Source organism: Lissotriton vulgaris, chromosome 7 (assembly GCF_964263255.1).
Source record: "Lissotriton vulgaris chromosome 7, aLisVul1.2, whole genome shotgun sequence".
NCBI lineage: Eukaryota > Metazoa > Chordata > Amphibia > Caudata > Salamandridae > Lissotriton > Lissotriton vulgaris.
In genome coordinates this window covers 1,205,136,748-1,205,157,437 of record NC_141695.1, presented here as the reverse complement: position 1 = coordinate 1,205,157,437, position 20,690 = coordinate 1,205,136,748, and the positions used below count along the sequence as shown (strand labels likewise).

Here is a 20,690-nt window from a genome sequence, read left to right as displayed (position 1 = left end):
CGGATAGCTAACACGCAAGCCCTCCTTGCAAGATATGACAGGGCTCATTATGATCAGTTAGAAAAATTACTACAACATTTGCCTGACCAATATAAGGCGCAGGCAAACAACCTTATACAAGAAGGCAAGTTAATTTCAAATGCCTCAATAAAGTTGTGAACTTGATGTAGCAGACACTGCATCTAGAGCTGTAAACACTAGTGTCCTACTTGGACGTCATGCGTGGCTACGCATTTCAGGATTTAAGCAGGAAGTGCAAACTACCATCTTAAATCAGCCATTCAACCAACATCAATTGTTGGGACCAGAGGTAGACACAGCACTTGAGAAAATGAAAAAAGATAGATACAGCCAAATCTATAGGAGCTTTGCAATCCAAACAAGCTGGATGCTCCTTTCGTCGCTCCTTCTGCGGCGAGGCTCCAAACAAACTGGAGCAGACAATACAGCTTCCTTTAAATCCAATACACAGGCATCCTCCATGAAAGTATATTTTAGCGGAGGCTATAGAGGCAACAACACTAAAGGAAGAGGTCGAGGTATGAACAATAATCAAACCTTCCACCACAAAACAGTGACTTCCCTCTGCTCCCCCAACAGCACTCCACTCCTGTGGGGGGGAGACTAACACAGTTCCTACCTGTCTGCAATTCCATCACAACAGACAGGTGGGTAAGACAAATTATCCAGTATGGCTACTGCCTTGAACTTACAGCTACCACTCCACACATACCACCCAGGCAGCGTCCAATGTCAGCAGACCGTCTTACGATGCTCAATCAAGAAGTCCTATCACTTCTTTAAAAGGACGCAATAGAAATAGTTCCTTTACAACATCAAGGAACAGGGGTTTACTCGCTGTATTTTCTAATACCCAAAAAGGACGGGATTCTACTAAGACCGATTCTCGACCTCAGGGCCCTCAATCACTATATACACTCAGATCATATTCATATGATCACTTTACAACAAGTGCTCCCATTACTGCAACAAGGTGACTTCCTTACAACACTAGATCTAAAAGACGCCTACTTCCACATTCCTATGCATCCTTCTCACAGGAAGTATCTAAGATTTGTACTGGAAGGACAGCATTATCAATTCAAAGTCCTTCCATTTGGGGTAACAACTGCACCAAGAGTGTTCACAAAGTGTCTAGCAGTAGTAGCAGCACATCTCAGAAGACAACAGATACACGTCTTCCCTTATCTAGATGATTGGCTCATAAAGGCCAAGTCATTCAATCAGTGTGTCAAACACACACATCAGACAATTCAAACATTGCATGACTTAGGGTTCACAATCAACTACACCAAGTCGCACCTACAGCCCTCTCATGTACATCAATATTTAGGGGCTACAATACAAGTCTACAGCTCTAGCTTATCCCAGTCCAGCAAGGATATAGAGCATTCAAGCCTTAGTCACAAAGTTTCAACATCAACACTCTCTCCCAGCCAGAGTTTTCATGAGTCTAATAGGCATGATGGCATCTTGAATCTTCATTGTACCATATGCAAGACTGCAAATGTGTCCGTTACAGTAATGTCTAGCACAACAGTGGAATCAGGCTCAAGGACAACTAACGGACCTGTTGTTGGTAGACAGCCGCACAAATCGCTCTCTGCAGTGGTGGAACACCAAAAACTTGACAAAAGGGCGGCCGTTCCTCGAACCTGTTCCACAAAGGCACATCTCTCACAAGTTGGGGAGCCCATCTCCTACATTATACAACTCAAGGGCAATGGAACAATTAACAAAAAAGTTCCATATCAATCACCTAGAGCTGCTAGCAATATTCTTAGCACTCAAAACATTCCAAGTATAAGTACAAAACAAAGCTGTCTTAATTCGGACGGATAACATGACAGCTATTTACTATATACAAAAACGGAGGACACACTCTCTACAGCTGTCCCAGCTTGCACAGAACATTTGGAGATGGGCCATTCCACAAAACATATATCTGTTAGCAGAACACCTTCCAGGAGTTAACAATCAGATAGCAGATCTGTTAAGTCGAGAGACACAACAAATTCACGAATGGGAACTACATCCGCAAGTTTTTCAACCATTCTTCCACAAGTGGGGTCATCCAGACATAGGTCTGTTCGCCACCCACGAAACCGCAAAATGCCCAACCTTTGCCGCCAGGTTTTCACACCAGCTGGTCAAGGGCAATGCGATATGGATGAACTGGTCAGGCAGATTTGCATACGCTTTTCCGCCACTACCACTAATACCACTAACCATGCGCAATCTACGACAACAGTCGCTCAAACTGATTTTAGTAGCTCCCTTATGGGCACGCCAACCGTGGTATACAACTCTGCTCGAACTATCCCTAGTTCCACACCAAAAGCTACGTCTGACACCATCCCTTCTAATGCAGAACCATGGAGACATCAGACATCCAGAACCAAGTCAACTGAATCTGGCGATCTGGCTCCTGAGGTCTTGGAGTTTGGTTATCATACGCTACCAAAAGACTGTATGAATATCATTAAAGAAGCCAGGAGACCTACTACTAGAGCTTGCTATGCTGCTAAATGGAAAATATTTGCCATTTACTGCAATAATAATCAAATTGATCTCCTAGATGCTTCCATCGAAAATATCATTTGTTACCTTCTACATTTACAAAGATGTAACTTGGCATATTCATCTATACGCCTACATCTCGCAGCAATTGCATCATATTTACAAAATAGACCACATTTGTCTCTATTTGTGCCTGCTATTAAAGCATTTATGGAAGGATTAAAAAGAATCATTCCTCCCAGTCACCACCCCCTCCAGTGTGGAACCTAAACATGGTTCTTACAAGGATCATGGGACCACCTTTTGAACCTCTACACAAATGTGAACTGCAATTCCTCACACGGAAAACAGCTTTTCTAGTAGCTATTACCTCTTAGGAGAGTAAGTGAGATTCAAGCTTACACTATACAAGAACCATTCTTACAATTCAACCGTAATAAAGTGTTGTCTCTGAACAAATCCTAAATTTCTTCCGAAAGTCATTACTCCGTTTCATTTAAACCAATTTGTAGGGTTACCGGTGTTTTTCCAAAACCCAGACTCTGTAGCAGAAGGAGATCTACACACACTAGATGTTAAAAGAGATTTCCTCGATTATATAGATGGAACCAAATCCTTTCCAAAAACAAAGCAATTGTTTGTAGCTTTCTCTCCACCACATAAAGGCGCAACCCCATCTCTAAAGCTGGAATTGCAAGGTGGATTGTAAAATGTATACAAATACGCTATCAAAATGCAAAACTTACATTAAAAGTTCCTCCTAGGGCGCACTCCACACGCAAACTAGTAGCCTCCATGGCGTTCTTAGGGAACATTCACCTAGAAGACATCTGCAAGGCCGCAACATAGTCTACAACACACACCTTCACTATTGTGTTGATGTGCAAGCCAAGCAGCAAGCTGGAGTAGGCCAAACTGTTCTAAAAACTCTTTCAAACTACTGCAACAGATACAGGTGACCACCGCTAGGGGAGACACTGCTGCACAATCGATGCAAAGTGTAGAATCTGCAGCTCATTTGCCTCGAAAGGAAAATGCTACTTACCAGTATGCATCTGTTCTTTGCATGTAGAGCTGCAGATTCTTAAACGCCCTCCCGCCACCCCCGGGACCTGTATTTGTTCCAGTTCTATCTTAATTGGATATACAAGCATGGATATCCTTTCTTCTTTCTACAAACTCCATCATTTCCCATCATGGCGAAAAACAATCTAAGGATGTAGCCGATGCCCATGCGCACTATTGTCCTAGGGAGGAGTCACCTATCTTGTGACTACAAAGACTTCTTACAAGACAACATGCAATCATCCAAGCCCAACACCAGGTGGTGATCTAATGCACAGTGTCAGAATCTGCAGCTCTACATGCCAAGAACAGATGCATACTGGTAAGTAACATTTTCCTTTCTCCACAGGGTAAAATTGGCTGGGTTTCACTTGGAAATTCTTTTAAGTGTCAAGTTTTGCACATCTTTGTGCCCAGCACTGTCCCTCAAAAGCAATTTCAACTGTGTTTTTCCGATAACCTGATTTCCTCCCATAGGATAACATGAGCATTGTTTTGACCAACAATTTTTCTAAGTGTCGATTTTCAAAACCTACAAATATTCCTTAAAAATAGACTGTAACAAAAACTATTTCTTGCAACTGTTTACAGGAGATGCATCAGGGCTGAATCCAGGATCCAGCCCTGAGTAAGAAAAACATACGTAAAGTAACTGATATTGCATTTTACTTAAAATTCCCATTGAGCTCAATGTTATAATTGTGTTTAACTTGTGTTGCATATTGTAACAACTGTTTCTATTGCATTGAAGTCTATTGCTATTAAAAGTATTCAACTGTAGCATCTCATTCTGAGAAAGTATTTTTATACCTACCTGTGGTTCTAAAATAAAACTATATATATATATATATATATATATATATATATATATATATATATATATATATATATATATATATATATATATATATATATATATATATATATATATATATATATATATATATATGAAGAAAGGCTCCTCCCCAGCCTGCTCTGCGCTCGCAGACACTGCCTCCACGCCAGCAAGGAAGAGGGACGGACCAACAATTCAGCAAGATGGTAATTTTTATTGCAGATTTAAAACAGAACCAGCGACGCGTTTCGGGCGGAAAGCCCTTGGTCACGCTGCAACATGTTTACAATCAATTATGCTCTTTTTATAGGTGTATGCAGTGATTTAGGCGCCACCCCCTGGTGACGCCCACCATGATCTTGTGGTGAATAATAAACAGTGAAAATGCACTACCGCTGATATATGGTTGCCATTGCTGAATAGACATACAAGAAATTATCACTGGTTAAATCCAGGAAATCATCAATACATAATCAATTATATGCAAATCTACCAAGGTACAATCCTTTCCTGTTGAATTTCATTTAAGAAAAGAAATGTCTTTCATATGTGCAAATAAGCAATCTAATACCTTTAGCAGCAAAAATAGTAAAGTGCATGTGCCTAAAAGTGCATAAGTGATGATAAAATTCTAATAAAGTGCAAGATTTTAGCGGGAAACATATGGAACTACCACTGAAACAGTTATTAATAATTAGGCATCAGTTATCAATGTTTAAATACAAAAATTCATCATCCTAGTTACTCATATTTCTATTTGAAAGGTCAAAATAGAACAAGAAGGACCATTCTAACAGGAAGCTAAAAATTACAATATGTATAAAAAGATTTCTAATTCATGTATATACATATCTATACACATCCCCACCTATAAACCCACCACCCCACAAACCTAGCCCATTTTATAACAAGTGAATATTGCAATGGATTACTAGAATCCTATGTGTTTGTATAAAGCAAAATAAAGCAACATAAATGTCAATAACTGTATATATACACACCCAACTGAAAAACTATATATACACACCCAACTAAAGAGCCCTCTCATAATTATTTACAAAGTACTAATCTGTGTCATTCAATATATACATACGCTCTTTCCTGTGCAACACTAAGCCCAAGATCAAAATAATATCAATATCAAAATTCTATACATGGTATTCACGAAATGGTAAAAATCACTGTACATTTAAAAGATAATACATTTTTATCGAAATATAGTACGTGATATGTGAATAAGAATGTATGAAAATTGTGTATATATAGCGATGCCTAGTGCCTAAAAGTTGCCAAGTAAAGTGCATGGATGTCCCTATGGGTGAAGGTCGATGTGAGTTTCACCAGTTGTAATAGCAGAATAAGGGACATATATATGGGACTTCTAATAGGGAACCTAACTAGAAGATCCCTCAATCAGAACACAGATGAAGGTGGAATCAGAGGCTGGCAAGGTCCAATGATTTTATAGAAAGTGATGCATCTCCTCAATATTGTTGAGCCCATTAGGCCAACGGCTATCGAGCTCCAATATATATTTAGACTCCAATTTTCTAAGTTGGACCTCACGATCTCCTCCTCTTCTAGATAAAGGAACTGCCCCTATCACGAAGTAGCTTAAACAACTAAGGTCTTTGTTGTGCATTCGTTTAAAGTGACGGGCGACAGGGTACGCTGGGTCACTATGCAAAATGGCCCTGAGATGCTGTGAAATTCGGGCGTGCACCTGGAGCTTAGTGCTTCCAACATATCTAAGCCCACAGGTGCACGTCAGAACGTAAACAGCATGATCAGTCTTGCAGTTGTAGTTGCCATGGATGTTTTTGGCAACTTTACTGAATGGGGTGTAGTACTGGGTGGTAGTGACCCCAAACTTACACGCCCTACAACTGGAGCATTTAAAGAAACCGTTGGTTGGGCGAAGCCATGGAATTTTGGATTTCAATTCCGGTGTTGCTTTATCTAAATGGCTGCCCATGGTTCTAGCTCGCCTGAAGGTCACTGTGTATATATAATTATACACAAAACAATTGGCCTTGAGTTTAGTTCTTGTGTGTGAGACCATTTGCTGACTGATTGTGTAGAACAAGTGCTTTACACTGTCCTTTGATACTGTCTTACTGCTAGACCAAGCTACCACTTTAGAGAGTAAGGTTATATCTAACTTTAACCTCTGCCAAACCTCTGGGGACTGTGAACTTTATGCACACTGTAACTTACTTTGGTGCAGTATATAGAGAGCCACTTACTTACATTGGTGGATCAGCGGTGGGATACAAACTTGCATTTGTTTCACTACTTGGTTACCATCTGATCACACGACAGAACTCTTGAAATTGCTTTTAGAATTCAGATTTTTTTAAATTGTCATTGTTTTTCCAAACTACTAAGTCTGGTCAGGTCTTTGCTTAAGTCCCTTTAGAGTTTTAGAAAAATAAGTCACTATAGTGAAGGGTAGAGGGTTAGAACGGTTTGGTTTGACTGTCTCAAAAGACCCCAGTAAAAATAATACCATGCAGGACCTGGATGAGGAGCTCGACCTCGCACCTTACTTACCCTTGTCTTTCAAGGAGTTTAGGTCCATATGCAAACTGAAAACTATACCGATGGGCCTTCATCCAAACAAACAAGGGCTCCAGGAGCTCCTGGCTGAGTATGCCAAGGACCACCCCCCTGAGAATGGTGATGACCAGTCAGAGGAGGAAAGGGAGGAGGAGGATAATGCCCCCCTCCAATAATCTCTAGGGAGGAAAGGGCTCCCATACCCTTAACTCCAAGCATTAAACCCTGGAGACCTAGAAACCACACGGGTGTCTGTGGCTTAGGTTTCAATGAGGACATTGGGAATATCACTAATGAGGACAGCTTTTTAGCTAAGCTGGCCAAAGATAGGAACTAGAGTCCAGACTCCTGGCTCTAGAGAAAGAAAAGAGATGGGTTTAACACCCATCAATGCTGGCAGCAATCAAAATAATAAGGATAAAGAACAGTCATAGGATCCTAAAATCCCCAAAGGGATTGTCCCTAAATTTCAAGAGGGTGATGACATCACCATATGGTTCACAGCCTTTGCGAGGGCTTGTGACATGAGAAAGGTGAAGAAACCTCTCTGGGGGGCACTCCTGTGGGAACTGTTCTCTGGTAAATGCAGAGACAGGCTTCTGACCCTCTCTGGGCCAGATGCAGGGTCCTATGACCGTATGAAGAAGAGTCTGATTGAGGGATTTGGACTCTCCACCGAGGAGTATAGAATTAGATTCAGGGGGGCTCACAAATCCCAGACCCAGTCCTTAATTGATGTTGTAGACTAGTCAGTAAAGACACTGGATGGTTGGTTAACTGGACACAATGTGCATGATTTTACTAGACTTTACAATTTGGTTATGAAGGAACATATACTAAGTAATTGCACAAATGAAGTTACATCAGCATTTGGTAGACCTAGGTCTAATTTCTCCCCAAGAATTGGGAAAGAAGGCAGACCATTCCAGACTCGTTCCATTGCCGCAACAAAATGGAACGAGTTACCCCACAAACTCAGAACAACTGACTGTTTCCTTTCTTTTAGGAAACAACTAAAAACATTCCTTTTCCCCAGCCCAGATCAATAATTTCCAAAGTGTTGCCGTTAAATCACTTGTAATTCTTCTTTAGCGCCGTGATGTCCTTTTAGGATGAATGTTAGCGCTTTACAAATAAAATAAATACAAATACCACTGGGTCAAGACTAGGGTGACCAGGACAACCACTGGGTGTGACCAGAAGAAGGTGGTTACGCAACCTTCCCAGGGGAAAGGTTGTGACAATACCCAAGATAAAATGTCTGAGTCTTCTAAAGGGCCCTAAAACCTGTACAGGGTGGTGGGTCCCAAAATACTCCCTATGTGCCTCAGCCCTATAGGGGGAAGAACTGTGATACTAACCAGGCCTATTGTAACAACTGTAAAAAGTTGGGACACTTAACTGTAGATACATTTTGCCCCCACAAGAAGGTCCCTAAGGCAACCAGTACAGCTACACCTGGGGTGGCAAGTCTACAGATGGGATCAACAGTGTGCCCAGAGAAAATCAGGATGCACACTGAAGCAGTTCTAGTTTCAGAAGGGGAAGTGGAGTTTGCCACTGTAGCTGTGTGGCCACCCAACTTAAAGAAGTATTTACAATACCCCTGGGTTAATGGAACTAGGATAGAAGCTCTCAGGGATACAGGTGCATTGTTACTATGGTTAGAGACGCACTGGTTTCCCCTGAGCAATATTTGATTTTGAGCACTTACCCATTTACCAATGCTTACCGTGTTACCACTTATCATCCAATGGCTATGGTGACATTAGGCTGGGGAGAATGGGGAGGGGAGAGGGGAGAGAGGTTACTGGCAGGTAGTGGTCTCAAAGATTACCAGCTGCATGTCTGCTTGGCGATGACCTGGAAGCCTCAGCCTGGGCTGAGGTTGAATTGAAAACCCATGCAGCCTTGCTGAGTATCCCTGAGTTGGTGTGTGTGCAAACAAGAGCACAGAGCAAGAGGAAGGGTGAAAAAGTTGGATTGGAACCTGAAAGTATGGCCCAACCCACCAAGAGAAAATGTAAGAAGACTGGGAACCAGCTTCTGTACAGCAAACCACTCCGGACCCCTCTCCCCAGGGAGAGGACTTGGACGCCCCAGAGTGAACTGATCCTATGGAGCTTGACCCTTACCAGGTTGAACTCCTGGGCCCAGGCCTGCTTTTCGCTTACAGGAAAGTGCCACAGAAGGGAGTAGTGTTTTCCCCCTTTAAAATTCTGTTTGGTCATCATGTGAGCGGACCACTCTGTCTTGTGAAGGAGGGTTGGGAGAGGCCTCTTCAAGAACCCAAGCAAGACATTGTGGACTATGCTTGGCCTAAGGTCCAGAATGGCTGAGTACATGGAACAGGTATCCAAGAATCTTGAGGCCATCCAGGAGCTTCAGAAGCACTGGTATGACCAAAAAGCTGCACTGGGTAAATTTCAACCTGGGCAACAGGTGTGCGTTTTGGAGCCAGTGGCACCAAGGGCACTACAGGATAAGATGGAGTGGCCCTAACACTATCCTAGAGAAAAAGAGTGAGGTCACCTACTTAGTTGACCTTGGCACAAGCAGGACACCCAAAATGATTATCCATGTGAACCGCCTTAAGCTCTACAATGACAGGGTTGACATCACCATGCTGATGGTGACTGATGAGGAACAAGAAGCAGAGAGTGAACCTCTCCCTGACCTCCTCTCCTACAGCCCAAAAGATGGGTCAATAGGAGTTGTTTTTTCAGACACCCTCTCTGCCCAACAGCAGACTGACTGCAAGCCAGTATTGCAACAATATGCTAGTCTCTTTTCCCTGACCCCTGGTCTGACAAATTGGTGTACCCATGATGTGGACACTGGTGACCGTTTTCCTGTCAAGAACAAGATCCATTAACAGTCATACCAGGTCAAGGAAAGCATCAAAGCTTAAGTCTGTAAGATGCTGTTGTTAGGGGTTATTGAACCCTCTGAGAGCCCCTGGGCCAGCCCAGTGGTCCTGGTCCCCAAGCCTCATCCACAGGGTGGAAAGAGCGAACTTAGGTTTTGTGTGGACTATAGAGGGCTGAACTCTGTTGCCAAGACAGATGCTCACTGTATCCCAAGAGCAGATGAGTTGATAGACAAATTGGGGGCATCAAATTTCCAAGAACCTTTGACTTAATTGCAGGGTACTGGCAGATTGACATGGCCCGAGGAGCAAAAGAGAAAACAGCATTCTCCACAACTAATGGGCACTATCAGTTCACTGTGATGCCCTTTGGTTTAAAGAATGCCCCTGGCACATTGAAGAGGTTGGTGAATCAAGTCCTTGCTGGGTTGGAGCCTTTTAGTGCAGCTTATCTTGATGAGATTTCTGTGTTCAGTACCACCTGGCAGATCACCTTATCCACCTTGGGAAGGTTTTGAAAGCTCTGCAATCTGCAGGCCTAACTATCAAGGCATCCAAATGCCAGATAGGGCAGGTCACTGTGGTGTACTTGGGCCACTTTGGTGGAGCCCAGGTACAACCCAAGATCCAGGCCATCCTGGACTGGGCAGCTCCAACAACCCAGACCCAAGTCAGGGCATTTCTTGGCTTGACTGGATGCTACAGGAGGTTTGTGAAGGGATATTTGTCCATTGTGACTTCCCTCACAGAACTCACCTCCAAGAAAATGCCCAAGAAGGTTAACCGCAATGTGCTAAGCACCAATTCTAAAAGCAATAGATTATGCCACGCAGTTCATAGTGCAGACTGATGCCTCTGAACTAGGGATGGGAGTGGTCCTATCCCAGACCAATGATGAAGGCCAAGACCAACCTGTTGCTTTTATAAGCAGAAGGCTTCTCCCCAGAGAGCAGCGTTGGAGTGCCATTGAGAGTGAGGCCCTTTGCTGTGGGTTGGTCCCTCAAGAAGTTGAGGCCATACATGTTTGGTCCTCACTTCCTTGTTCAAACTGACCACAGACCTCTCAGATGGCTAATGTAAATGAAAAAAGAGAAACAAACTACCAAGTTGGTTCATCTCCCTACAGGAATGGACTTTAAAGTGGAACAAAGACCTGGGACTGCCAATGCAGATGGACTTTCCAGATTCTTCCACTTAGACAATAGGGCAAGGTTAGTCATCATCTTTCATTTGGGGTGGTGGAGGTTGTGTGAGAAAGTGCAATCTTCCTTCCATGGTATACCCCACTTTTTGCTGAATTGCTGATGTACTTTGACTGAGTGTGCCCTGGGCTCCTGCCAATGAGGTGCCTATGGCCTGTGTTCCTTCCCTAAAATTGCATTGAAACCTAAACCCAATTGGGAGCTCTGGCTACATGTCAGTCCCTGGTAAATGGTACCCTAGATACCCAGGACACTGTGACCAGAGAAGGCCCATAAGGTCTGTGGCACTTAGTGTGCCACCCTCAGAGGCCCTGTGCCCTGACACACACACACACACTGCCTTTGCAGGCAGAGTATCTGGGTCCAGAACAAAACGAAGAGTCGATATGGCACACATATGTGTGCCATGCCCACAAATCACTGCCCTGCAGACCTCAGTCACCCCTCTAGCTGGGTGCCCTATTACAGTGGTGGGGGTACATGTGCATGAGCCCTGTACCCCTTCAGTACGCAGGTCCATTTCTGGGCACTGCACTCAGCAACTGGCCCCCACCGGTTCGGACCCCCACTCTGGCGGGAAACCCAGCATCAGTAAAGGGGTTGTGCCAGCCTGTGCCAACTCATCCCCTCGGGTGCAGGAGGCGAGGTGAAGCACGATCTCGGGCTACCGCTATCTTGAGGATGGTGAGCCCTACCCACTCAGCTAGGCTCCTGCACCCCTCCCACAGGAGAGGACCAGGTTAGGGGGTGTTGCCCACCCCAGGACAGGGACCTATTGTGAGTCCATGATATTCGTGCTATGATGCCGATCTTTCAGCTCCTCTCCCGAGATGACCCCTAGGTTGCTGGTCCTCCATGGGCTCCTGCATCCTGCTAGTCGATCATGCCAGGTGGCATATGTGGGCTCTTCAGTAGGACCTGGAGTTCGTGGGCGCAGCGTCAGGGGAATCTGTCTGAATGCGTCCAGATATCGGAGGGCACCGCGCGACAACTGCAGTGGTGACTCACAAACCAGGATTGGGTGAATAGCAGATCCCTCTCTCTTCCCCAACCAGAGCACACAGTGGTGACAAACACATCCCTTCTGGGATGGGGCTGCCACTTGTGCGAGGTGGAGATCAGAGGCCTCTGGTCTCCGGCGGAGTCTGGGATCAACATCAACCTTCTGGAGCTCCGGGCAATTCGTCTCGCACTGAAGTCATTCCTTTCCTCTGTCCGGGGAAGAGTAGTGCAGGTGTTCAGGGACGACACCACTGCCATGTGGTACTGCAACAAACAGGGCAGGTAGTCGTGGACCATATGTCCGAGGCCCTTCGCCTCTGGACATGGCTGGAACGTCGGAGCATATCCCTGGTGGTTCAACACCTGGCAGGTTCCCTGAACACCAGGGCGGACGAACTCCGCCGCAGGTGCATGATGGATCACGAATGGAGTCTTCACTCTGAGATTGTGCAAGGTCTCTTTCAACAGTGCGGAGAGCCTTGGTTGGATCTATTCGCCACCCAAGAAAACGTGCAATGTCAGCAATTCTATGCGTTGAAATTTTCAAGCCTGCACTCGCTAGGCGACGCTTCTTGTCGCAAGTGGAGTTGCGTTCTCTTGTACGTCTTTCCACCTATACTACTTCTGCCCAGAGTGCTGAAGATCAAGCGTGACCGGGCCCCACGTCATATTGGTAGCTCCGTATTGGGCAAGAAGAGTCTGGTATCCCGAGCTGCTCAACATGGCCATCGATCTTCCAATCTGTCTGCCTCTTCGGGAGGATCTGTCGCAGCAGCAGGGGACGGTCCTCCATCCGAACTTGTCCAGGCTCCACCTCCTTGGGTGGATATTGAGCGGTGGCAGATGACGTCATTTGACCTGCCTCTCGAAGTTTGTGATGTCATCTTGGCAGCCAGGCGTCCCTCCACTAAGACGGTATACGCCTGCTGGTGGAACACATTTGTGGCATGGTGTACAGCAAAGGCTGTTGCTCCCCTTTCTGCCCCCCTTACTGAGGTTCTCTTGTTCCTTTTCTCTTTGGCCTTGCAGGGCTCTGCCCTGGGCACTATAAAGGGCTATCTTTTGGCCATATCTGCCTTTTTTTTGGCTTCCTGATCAGCCCTCTCTTCGAGTCCCTGGTTGTAAATCGGTTCTTAAAATGCATAACATCTCTTTCCTCCCATTTCCTTTGTTATGCCTCAGTGGGACTGGAATCTGGTCTTGACCTACTTAATGTACACTCCCTTTGAGCCGCTTCACAACTGACTTTGAGGCTTTTAACTCTTAAGACTGCATTTCTGGTGGCCCTCACATCTGCCAGAAGAGTGAGTAAGTGCCAGGCCCATTCATTTAAGACTCAGTTTCTGTCTGTACATCTGGACAAAGTTGTCCTCAGGACTCGTCCATCCTTCCTTCCCAAGGTTGTCGCCTCCTTTCACATTGAGCAAACCATCACTTTCCATACCTTCTTTCTTTCTCAGCTTCCTTCGAAAGAGGAAGAGAGGCTCCACCGTCCTGACCCAAAATGTGCTTTCTTTTTATTTAGATCGCACCAAACAGTTCTAGGTGGATGACCAGCTCTTAGTTGGCTACGTGGGCGCCAAGAAAGGTCAGGCCGTAGACAAGCGGACTATCTCCAAATGGGTTGTTTTTTGTATCAAATCATGCTATTCTCTAGCAAAGGAGCCTCCAGTGGGGCTGCACGCCCATTCCACCAGGGCGACGGCAGCCACTTCTGCTTTGGGAGAAGGAGTTGCTCTAAATGAACTTGTCAGGCAGCTACGTGGACGTTGCTGCACACGTTTACGAGACACTACTGCCTCTACAGGCAAGTCCGGAGAGACTGCTTCTTTGGCTGTTCTGTTCTCCAGGACTTTCTGGTGTGAACTTGCTACGCAGACCCACCTCCGGGGTTGGAATTGCGGGGGTATCTCTTCTAAGGTAAGGCATCTATAACTGTTCCTTTCAGATGAACAAGTTACTTTCCTTTGGCAACAATATATCTGTAAGAAACCTAGTTGGTTATAGATTCCTTACCGTCCCACCCATCCTCCATTCTGCGATTTTATTGCTGGGGTTAGGGACATCCTTTCAGGGCCCTAGTTTTGTGCACCAGAGTCAGTGTCTTGCATGGCTCTGCGTTTATGGTGCGGAAAGTTGTGTACAGATCTGTCGGCGCAAGAGGACGGCGTCTAAGTAGCTACGGCGACGTCATCCCGGCTACAAGACGCCAAGTAGCTATGGCGATGTCATCCCGGCGACAAAACGCCAACGGCGGACGCGGAGCCGATTGACACCACCTTCAATGGGCAGAGGTACTGCTGATGAAAAATCTTTCCAGATCCAGTATGACGCATGGGGGTAATTCTAAGATAAGGAATCTATAACCTGTTTGTTACAGATGCATCTTTACCAAAGGTAAATTGTTCATGTAGCCGCAGATTCCATACTTTTAACTTCCAAGCGTCCGGCTGGATCCGGAAGATTTTTGCTAGCAGTACCCCCTGCGTGCCGATAGGTGGCGTCAGTCAAAGCCGCGTGCCGTCTTAGTCATCGGAGTAGTCATGATGTCCGCATAGTCTATACAGGCACCACCCCGGCACGCTATCGTAAGTTCTTGTCTTTCTGCACCAGCCAGTGCAGATCTGTTAAAGAGAGCTACCCCCTGTCACTTTTTGACAGATCTTTTTTTTTTTTTTTGTCCTTTTGGTGTGTAGGTATGTCTAGTAAAAAGATCTGTGTTCATGCTGTGCAATATCTGTTGTGAGGAAAGTCCGAGCACCTCTCCAGGAGGTTAAAGTCTTCCTCCTCCTAGTCGAAGTCATGTCGGTCCGGTAAGAAGGACCACAAGAAGTCAAAGCGTGCTTCGACTTTTCCCTGTGTATCACGCGACAAGACGGAAGAGTCTCTGCTTTCGAGGCCCTGCTCCGCAGAGTGGGTGCCTGAGTCTGCTCAGCGTTTCCCACCCTTTCCAGTACCTGGAGTGACCCCTGCCCAGTTAAAAGAATTTTATTACTCCATGTGCGCCAGATTTGGGCGACCTGACCCTGCCGGTGCACTTTCGGGACCCGCAGGCTCAGATCCAGTGGATTCCGCCCCTCCAGCTTCACCCCGGCGCCTCCTCTTGGATCCGTTCCTGGATCAGAACCAGTGCCGGTTGTACCACTCGGACCTTCCCCGGCACCATGTTCAACGTCTCGACCCTCTGCGTTGTTGGCGCCACCTCCCCAATTTTCATTCCATATGACAGAGCGTCACAGTGGGCATCCACCGAGGACCACTGAGCCCCACTGAGCTGTATGGGTCCATGCTGTGCACCCTGCCCTATTTAGAAGGTTTAGGGATGGATGATTGGGAGGGGCAGCAGGATCCCTTAGAAATCCTGCAACCAAATCAAGACGTGGACTGGTATGAGTACCTGGGTGATGTTGGAAGCCTGTACACCTCTCCAGATTCTGGCATGCAGTCTACCCCCAACCTGACTGTGGAGGAGGTGGTGACTTTTGCAATGGTGGTGCGTGGGGCTGCGGAGGTCTTGGACCTACAGCTGACTAGGGTGTCAGTCAAGACTGACTTCTTGACTGAGGTCCTGTAGCCTGGTGTCTCCACCTTGGAACCCTTGCTGCCCTTTAACGAGACCTTGACCAGCATTCTACAGGGCACCTGGTCCAGTCCCTTGTAAATGGTACCACAGGTATCAAGGGCACTGTGGCCAGGGAAGGCCTCTAAGGGCTGTTGCACTTATAGTGCCACCCTACGAGTCCCTGTACCTTTTGACACACTGCCTTTGCAGGCTGCGTTTTTGGTGCAGAAGATTGTGATGAGTCGACGTGGCACACATCCCTGTGTGCCATGCCTACAGCCCACTGCCCTGGTATAGGTCAGCCACCTCTCTAGGTGGGTGCACTATACCACTGGAGAGGGTACAGGTGCAGGAGTTTGTCATTACGAACTCCACAGTACCATAATGGCTTTACTGAAAACTGGGAAGTTTGTTATCAAACTTCTCAGCACATTAAACCCACACAGATGCCAGTGTGGGATTTAATGAAAAATGCACACAAATACATCTTAGATATGCCCCCTGAAAAACGACCTCACACTAGTGTCCAGGCTGAATGGCTGCTCACCAGTTGCATCCAACAGACATGTTTCTGGACCCTTGGATCGAGACCCTGCTCCTCTCGGGGGGTCTGAAACAATGCTCATCCTGGGATGATGTGCCAAGCCTCCTCCCCAGGATAGGCAGGGCTCACAGAGTGGAAGCTTCATAGGCATGCCACATTTGTGAGGTCCCCCAGGCCCTTTGCTGCTTCCATAACTGGCCCCTACCGGTTCTGACCCCCACTTTTGGCTGGAAAATCGGCAGTGAGGAAGGGAGGTCTGCCCACCTTTGACAACCCCACCCCTCAGGTGGGGGAGGCGAGGTGAAGCACAACTCCACCCCTGCCATCGTGCAGGTGTGGGGTTCCAGCCGACCAGAGTGAGACATATGCCCCCCTCCCACTGGAGGGTGGCATAATAGGGGGTGTACCCACCCCAAGGAAGGGACCCATTGCTCCCAACCTTTACTTACTTACAAAACCCCAAAACCTAGTATTTAAGGGCCACCCGAACCTTGCCTCAGACGAGAACCGACCAAGAAGGACCGAAGAGCTGTGCCGAAGCTGAGGTCACCCATGACTTGGCCCCAGCCCTACCGGCCTGTCCCCAACTCGAACCTGCAGAAGCAGAATCTGTGTGTCCTGCAGCCAGCAACCTCAAGAACGAATAGGACCTGCCCTGCTTTCCACAGAAAAGACTGTCTTCCCTGAGCACCAGATTTGCTCATCCACAGACTCTGGCTCTTGCCAAATCCGCGAGTCTGCAGCACTCTGCATTTGTCGCCCAGGGCAAGAGTTTGAGTGGCCTAACACCAGAAGGAGGTCTCCGTGGCGATCCTGACCAGAGATCTGGTGATCTCTGACCTGCCTAGACTCTTTGCGAAACCTGCAGCCTCTTTCTGGAGGATCCAATCGACCGCTACCGCAGCTAGAAAGAAAACGTGACTCCTAAGGGTGCCCCTGCACCTGAAGTCTCACGGCCTTGGGTGGATCAACCGACGGTGTCCTAGCAGTCTCAGGCATCCCAACTAACTTCTCCAACCGGTTGTCTCCTCCAGAAGATCTTATTCCCCGAGCCTGCAGTCTTTGTTGAAACTGGAGAATCCCCTTCGAAATCACAGGGCACCCGATGCCAAAACAGCACCCTGCACCCGATGCCAAAATCGCACCCTGCACCCAGCCGCTCCTGTGCTGATGCGGGTGTACTTTGGGTGCTAACTCCGATCCCCCTTTGCCCTGAGCCTAACACCAGGAGCTTTGCTCCCACAACCGTGTGGCCGGCTCCTTAGCAGCCACCAACCGGAGGCCCTCTAGCCCCCAATGGATAACCTGGGGCCTCAGTACTCTGCACCTTGCTGCACTAGTGCTGCTGAGTGTGCTTTGAGAATGCATCCTGGACCCTGGGGCCACCCTTGTTCTAACCCCAGGAAATCAACCCCAAAGACTGAGTAATTACCTTTTAACTTAATTTCTCTCCATAGGAATACACTGACTGTTTGTCCTTGAAAAATGTGCCAAGTGTGGAGTTGCTTTGTATGAAAACCTGAAAAACTACAACTGTGCAACTGATTTTACTTCCCTTTCCTCTTGGAAATGTCCCAGTGTGCTATCTAGGCATATCACACGGAGTAGAAAAAATAATTTGAAAAGTTATCCGAACAGTAATTTCAGCATATTGACTTACTTGTTTTTCAATCAATTGCAATTGAACCTGCATTCAATTGTAAAACATTGCATTAGATTTTGCAAATAATTTATTTTCCTTAACTGTGCCAGGCTTGGTTGTAGAAGTAAAATAGCTTAGTATTTTTATACAAACAAAATTGTTGTGAGTTCAGTCTTCGAGTGTGTGACATTTGCTAATTGAGTGTGTACAACAAGTGCTGAACACTACCCTCTGATAAAACCTTACTGCTTTCCCACACTACTACAAATAGAGAGTAAGGTGCTATCTACTTTTACCCCTGCCTACCTTTGGGGTTCCACTGGACTCTTTGCACACTATACCTCATTTTGATATAGTATATACAGAGCCAGCTTCCTATAGGAGGGACTTCCGTTGGCACCTCTCCGCTTCCTTGCATGGAGATTGAGCGGCGACAGCAGACTGCTTTTGCCCGTCCTCCCAAAGTCTGTGAAGTTATTCTGACAGCCAGGCATCTCTCCACAAAGTCGGTATACGCCTGCTGATAGCAAAGATTTTGTAAATACTGTACAGAACGGGCTGTTGACCCCTTGTCTGCTTCCCTCTCAGGTAGTAATTTTGTTGTTCTCTCTTTGGCCAAGCAAGGCTCTGCTGTGGACACTCTGAAGGGCTACCTTTCGGCCCGGTCTGCCTTTCTTCTGTTGCCCGATCAGCCATCTCTTTTTAAATCACCTTTTGTACAGAAATTATTGAAGGGGTTGTCCATTTGTCTCCCCCTTCACCTTTCATTATACCCCAGGGGTACCTTTATTTAGTTCTCACCTTCTTGATGTGTGCACCGTTTGAGCGACTGGGAAACCTCCCCCTCTGGCTGCTCACTATCAAAACAGCCTTTTTAGTGGCAATAAGTTCTGCCTGGAGGGTGAGTGAACTGCAGGTCCTGTCATCTCAGCCTCCTTACCTGCCCGCCTTTCCGGACAAAGTAGTGCGTAGCACTAGGGCTCCTTTTCTGCCTAAGGTAGTAACACCTTTGCTTCTAGGACAGTCTGAAACCCTGCCCACCTTCTATGTACCTCCACATCCTTCCAAGGAGGAGGAGTGTCTCCACCTCCTGGTCCCAAGTAGAGCATTGCCGTTCTACCTTGACCGCACTAAAGAGTTCCGGGTGGACCACCAACTTTTTGTAGGGTACATTGGAGCAAAGAAGGGGTGCACCGTGCAAGAGGACCATTTCACGGTGGGTCATCCTCTGCATAAAATGTTATGCCTTGGCAAAGAAACAACCTCTTAAAGGCCCATTCGACCAGAGCAAATGCAGCCACCACTTCTCATCAGCGTGGTGTCTCGGTTTGTGACCTCTGCCAGGCGGCCACTTGGGCATCTCCGGTATCTCTGCACACTTTTGCCAAGCATTAAAGCCTTGACATCCAGGTCCGCAAGGAGGGCCTTTTTGGCCGTTCGGTCCTGCAGTAGTTATTGGTCTGAAGCTTTTCTGCAGTACTTCGTCCGGGTCTCCGGGTATTGTATTACTTGTGTATCCATTCAAAGGTAAGGAATCTGCGCCTAGATCTCTCTATCAGAGGTACAAGTTACTTTCCTTCAGTAAAGTCTTTAGTAGAGACATGATCTAGCCGCAGGTTCGTTCACTGTGGTCAGTCCATCACCATACCGACCATGTATCACCCACCCCCACCAGACAAAGGGGGAGGAAGAGCTCCAGAAGCAGCAGATCTAGAAGTACAAATTGATATTACCTTGAAGCAATGGAGATTGCGGTTATCATTGTGCTCTTGATAAGGTTTTATCAACATGCTTTTTATGCTCTGGTTAACAGTGCAGCTGTTGCCAGACAATTGTGAGAATCACCAGGAGAAGGGCTTTGTATTTACCCACAGATTAGGAACTAGGAATACATTTTGATGGTAAAGATGTCTACTTCCACAAATAAGTGCTTTCTGACCTCACAGCTGACATGATAGTGTTCTTTATCTATTTGCCTGAGCTTGAACTTTCAGGGGAACACACAGAACATTCAATATACATAGATAATTTAGGGTGTTTTTCTCTATCAGCAGCACAGATGGAACGACGGCAGTCACTAACTTACATGAATTTTTATGGCTGCCTTGACAATGAAAATGTTGCATGACCTAACGTTCACCAGTATTATTCTACAGTTCTTTGCTTCCACACAAATAGATATCCATTGCTATGCAATTTACTTGCAATGCTTCCCGTTACCTTCCAATATTTCTTTAAAGCCAGACCCACTGGCATTGCTAATGCTTGTTTAACATATGTAACTAAGCAGACATTTCTTGAAATACACAGTGAGCAGTTACAAGTATGAATGCAGACACTGGAACCAACATTGTAGAAGCATGATTTTCCTAAGCACCTCTGCGGTAATGCTGATGCAATCTGTCTCTTGCAGTATGGTAAAAGAGTCTGCCAGTTCGCGTTCACCTTCTCCAGCGCCTGCCAAACAGAAGAAAAAGAAAAAGAAGAAAGACAGAGGCCGGTAAGTAAATGGAGTAGGATTCTGATGAGTGATCACTCCAACTTTCCTGTATTTTTTACCTTGTCTGTATTCAGGATACTCGTGCTTGAATTATTTCTCTTCACCTAGCTGGGAATTCAGTGTTAACAAAAATAATTTATTTTTTTGGGGGTGAAAATGCACAATTTTACATAGCCTATGTGATTATCTGGGAAGTCAGAATAGTGTATAATTTGGTATGCTTACTCTTTTCTGATTTAAGTTTTGTGTAGGTGCATTTTTGTTTTTTTGTCTTAGTATATTTTGTAGTTTCATTGTCTATTCCTTGTAGGGCATAACACAAAAAATACCACATTTTTCTTCTAAATTTGCCTATTGACGTTTCACACA

At 46.1% G+C, this 20,690-nt stretch overlaps 1 protein-coding gene across 6 annotated transcripts in view; it reads left to right on the top strand.

The window, feature by feature from the left end:
- The window catches only part of LOC147703187 (uncharacterized), a 901,849-nt gene that overhangs the window by 273,941 nt on the left and 607,218 nt on the right, over positions 1-20,690 (top strand). For all 6 annotated transcript variants that reach the window (XM_086931719.1, XM_086931718.1, XM_086931717.1 and 3 more), the window contains exon 5: positions 20,235-20,321. In XM_086931719.1, coding sequence (XP_086787845.1) covers positions 20,235-20,321 — 87 coding nt within the window. The remainder of the gene's footprint in view (positions 1-20,234; positions 20,322-20,690) is intronic.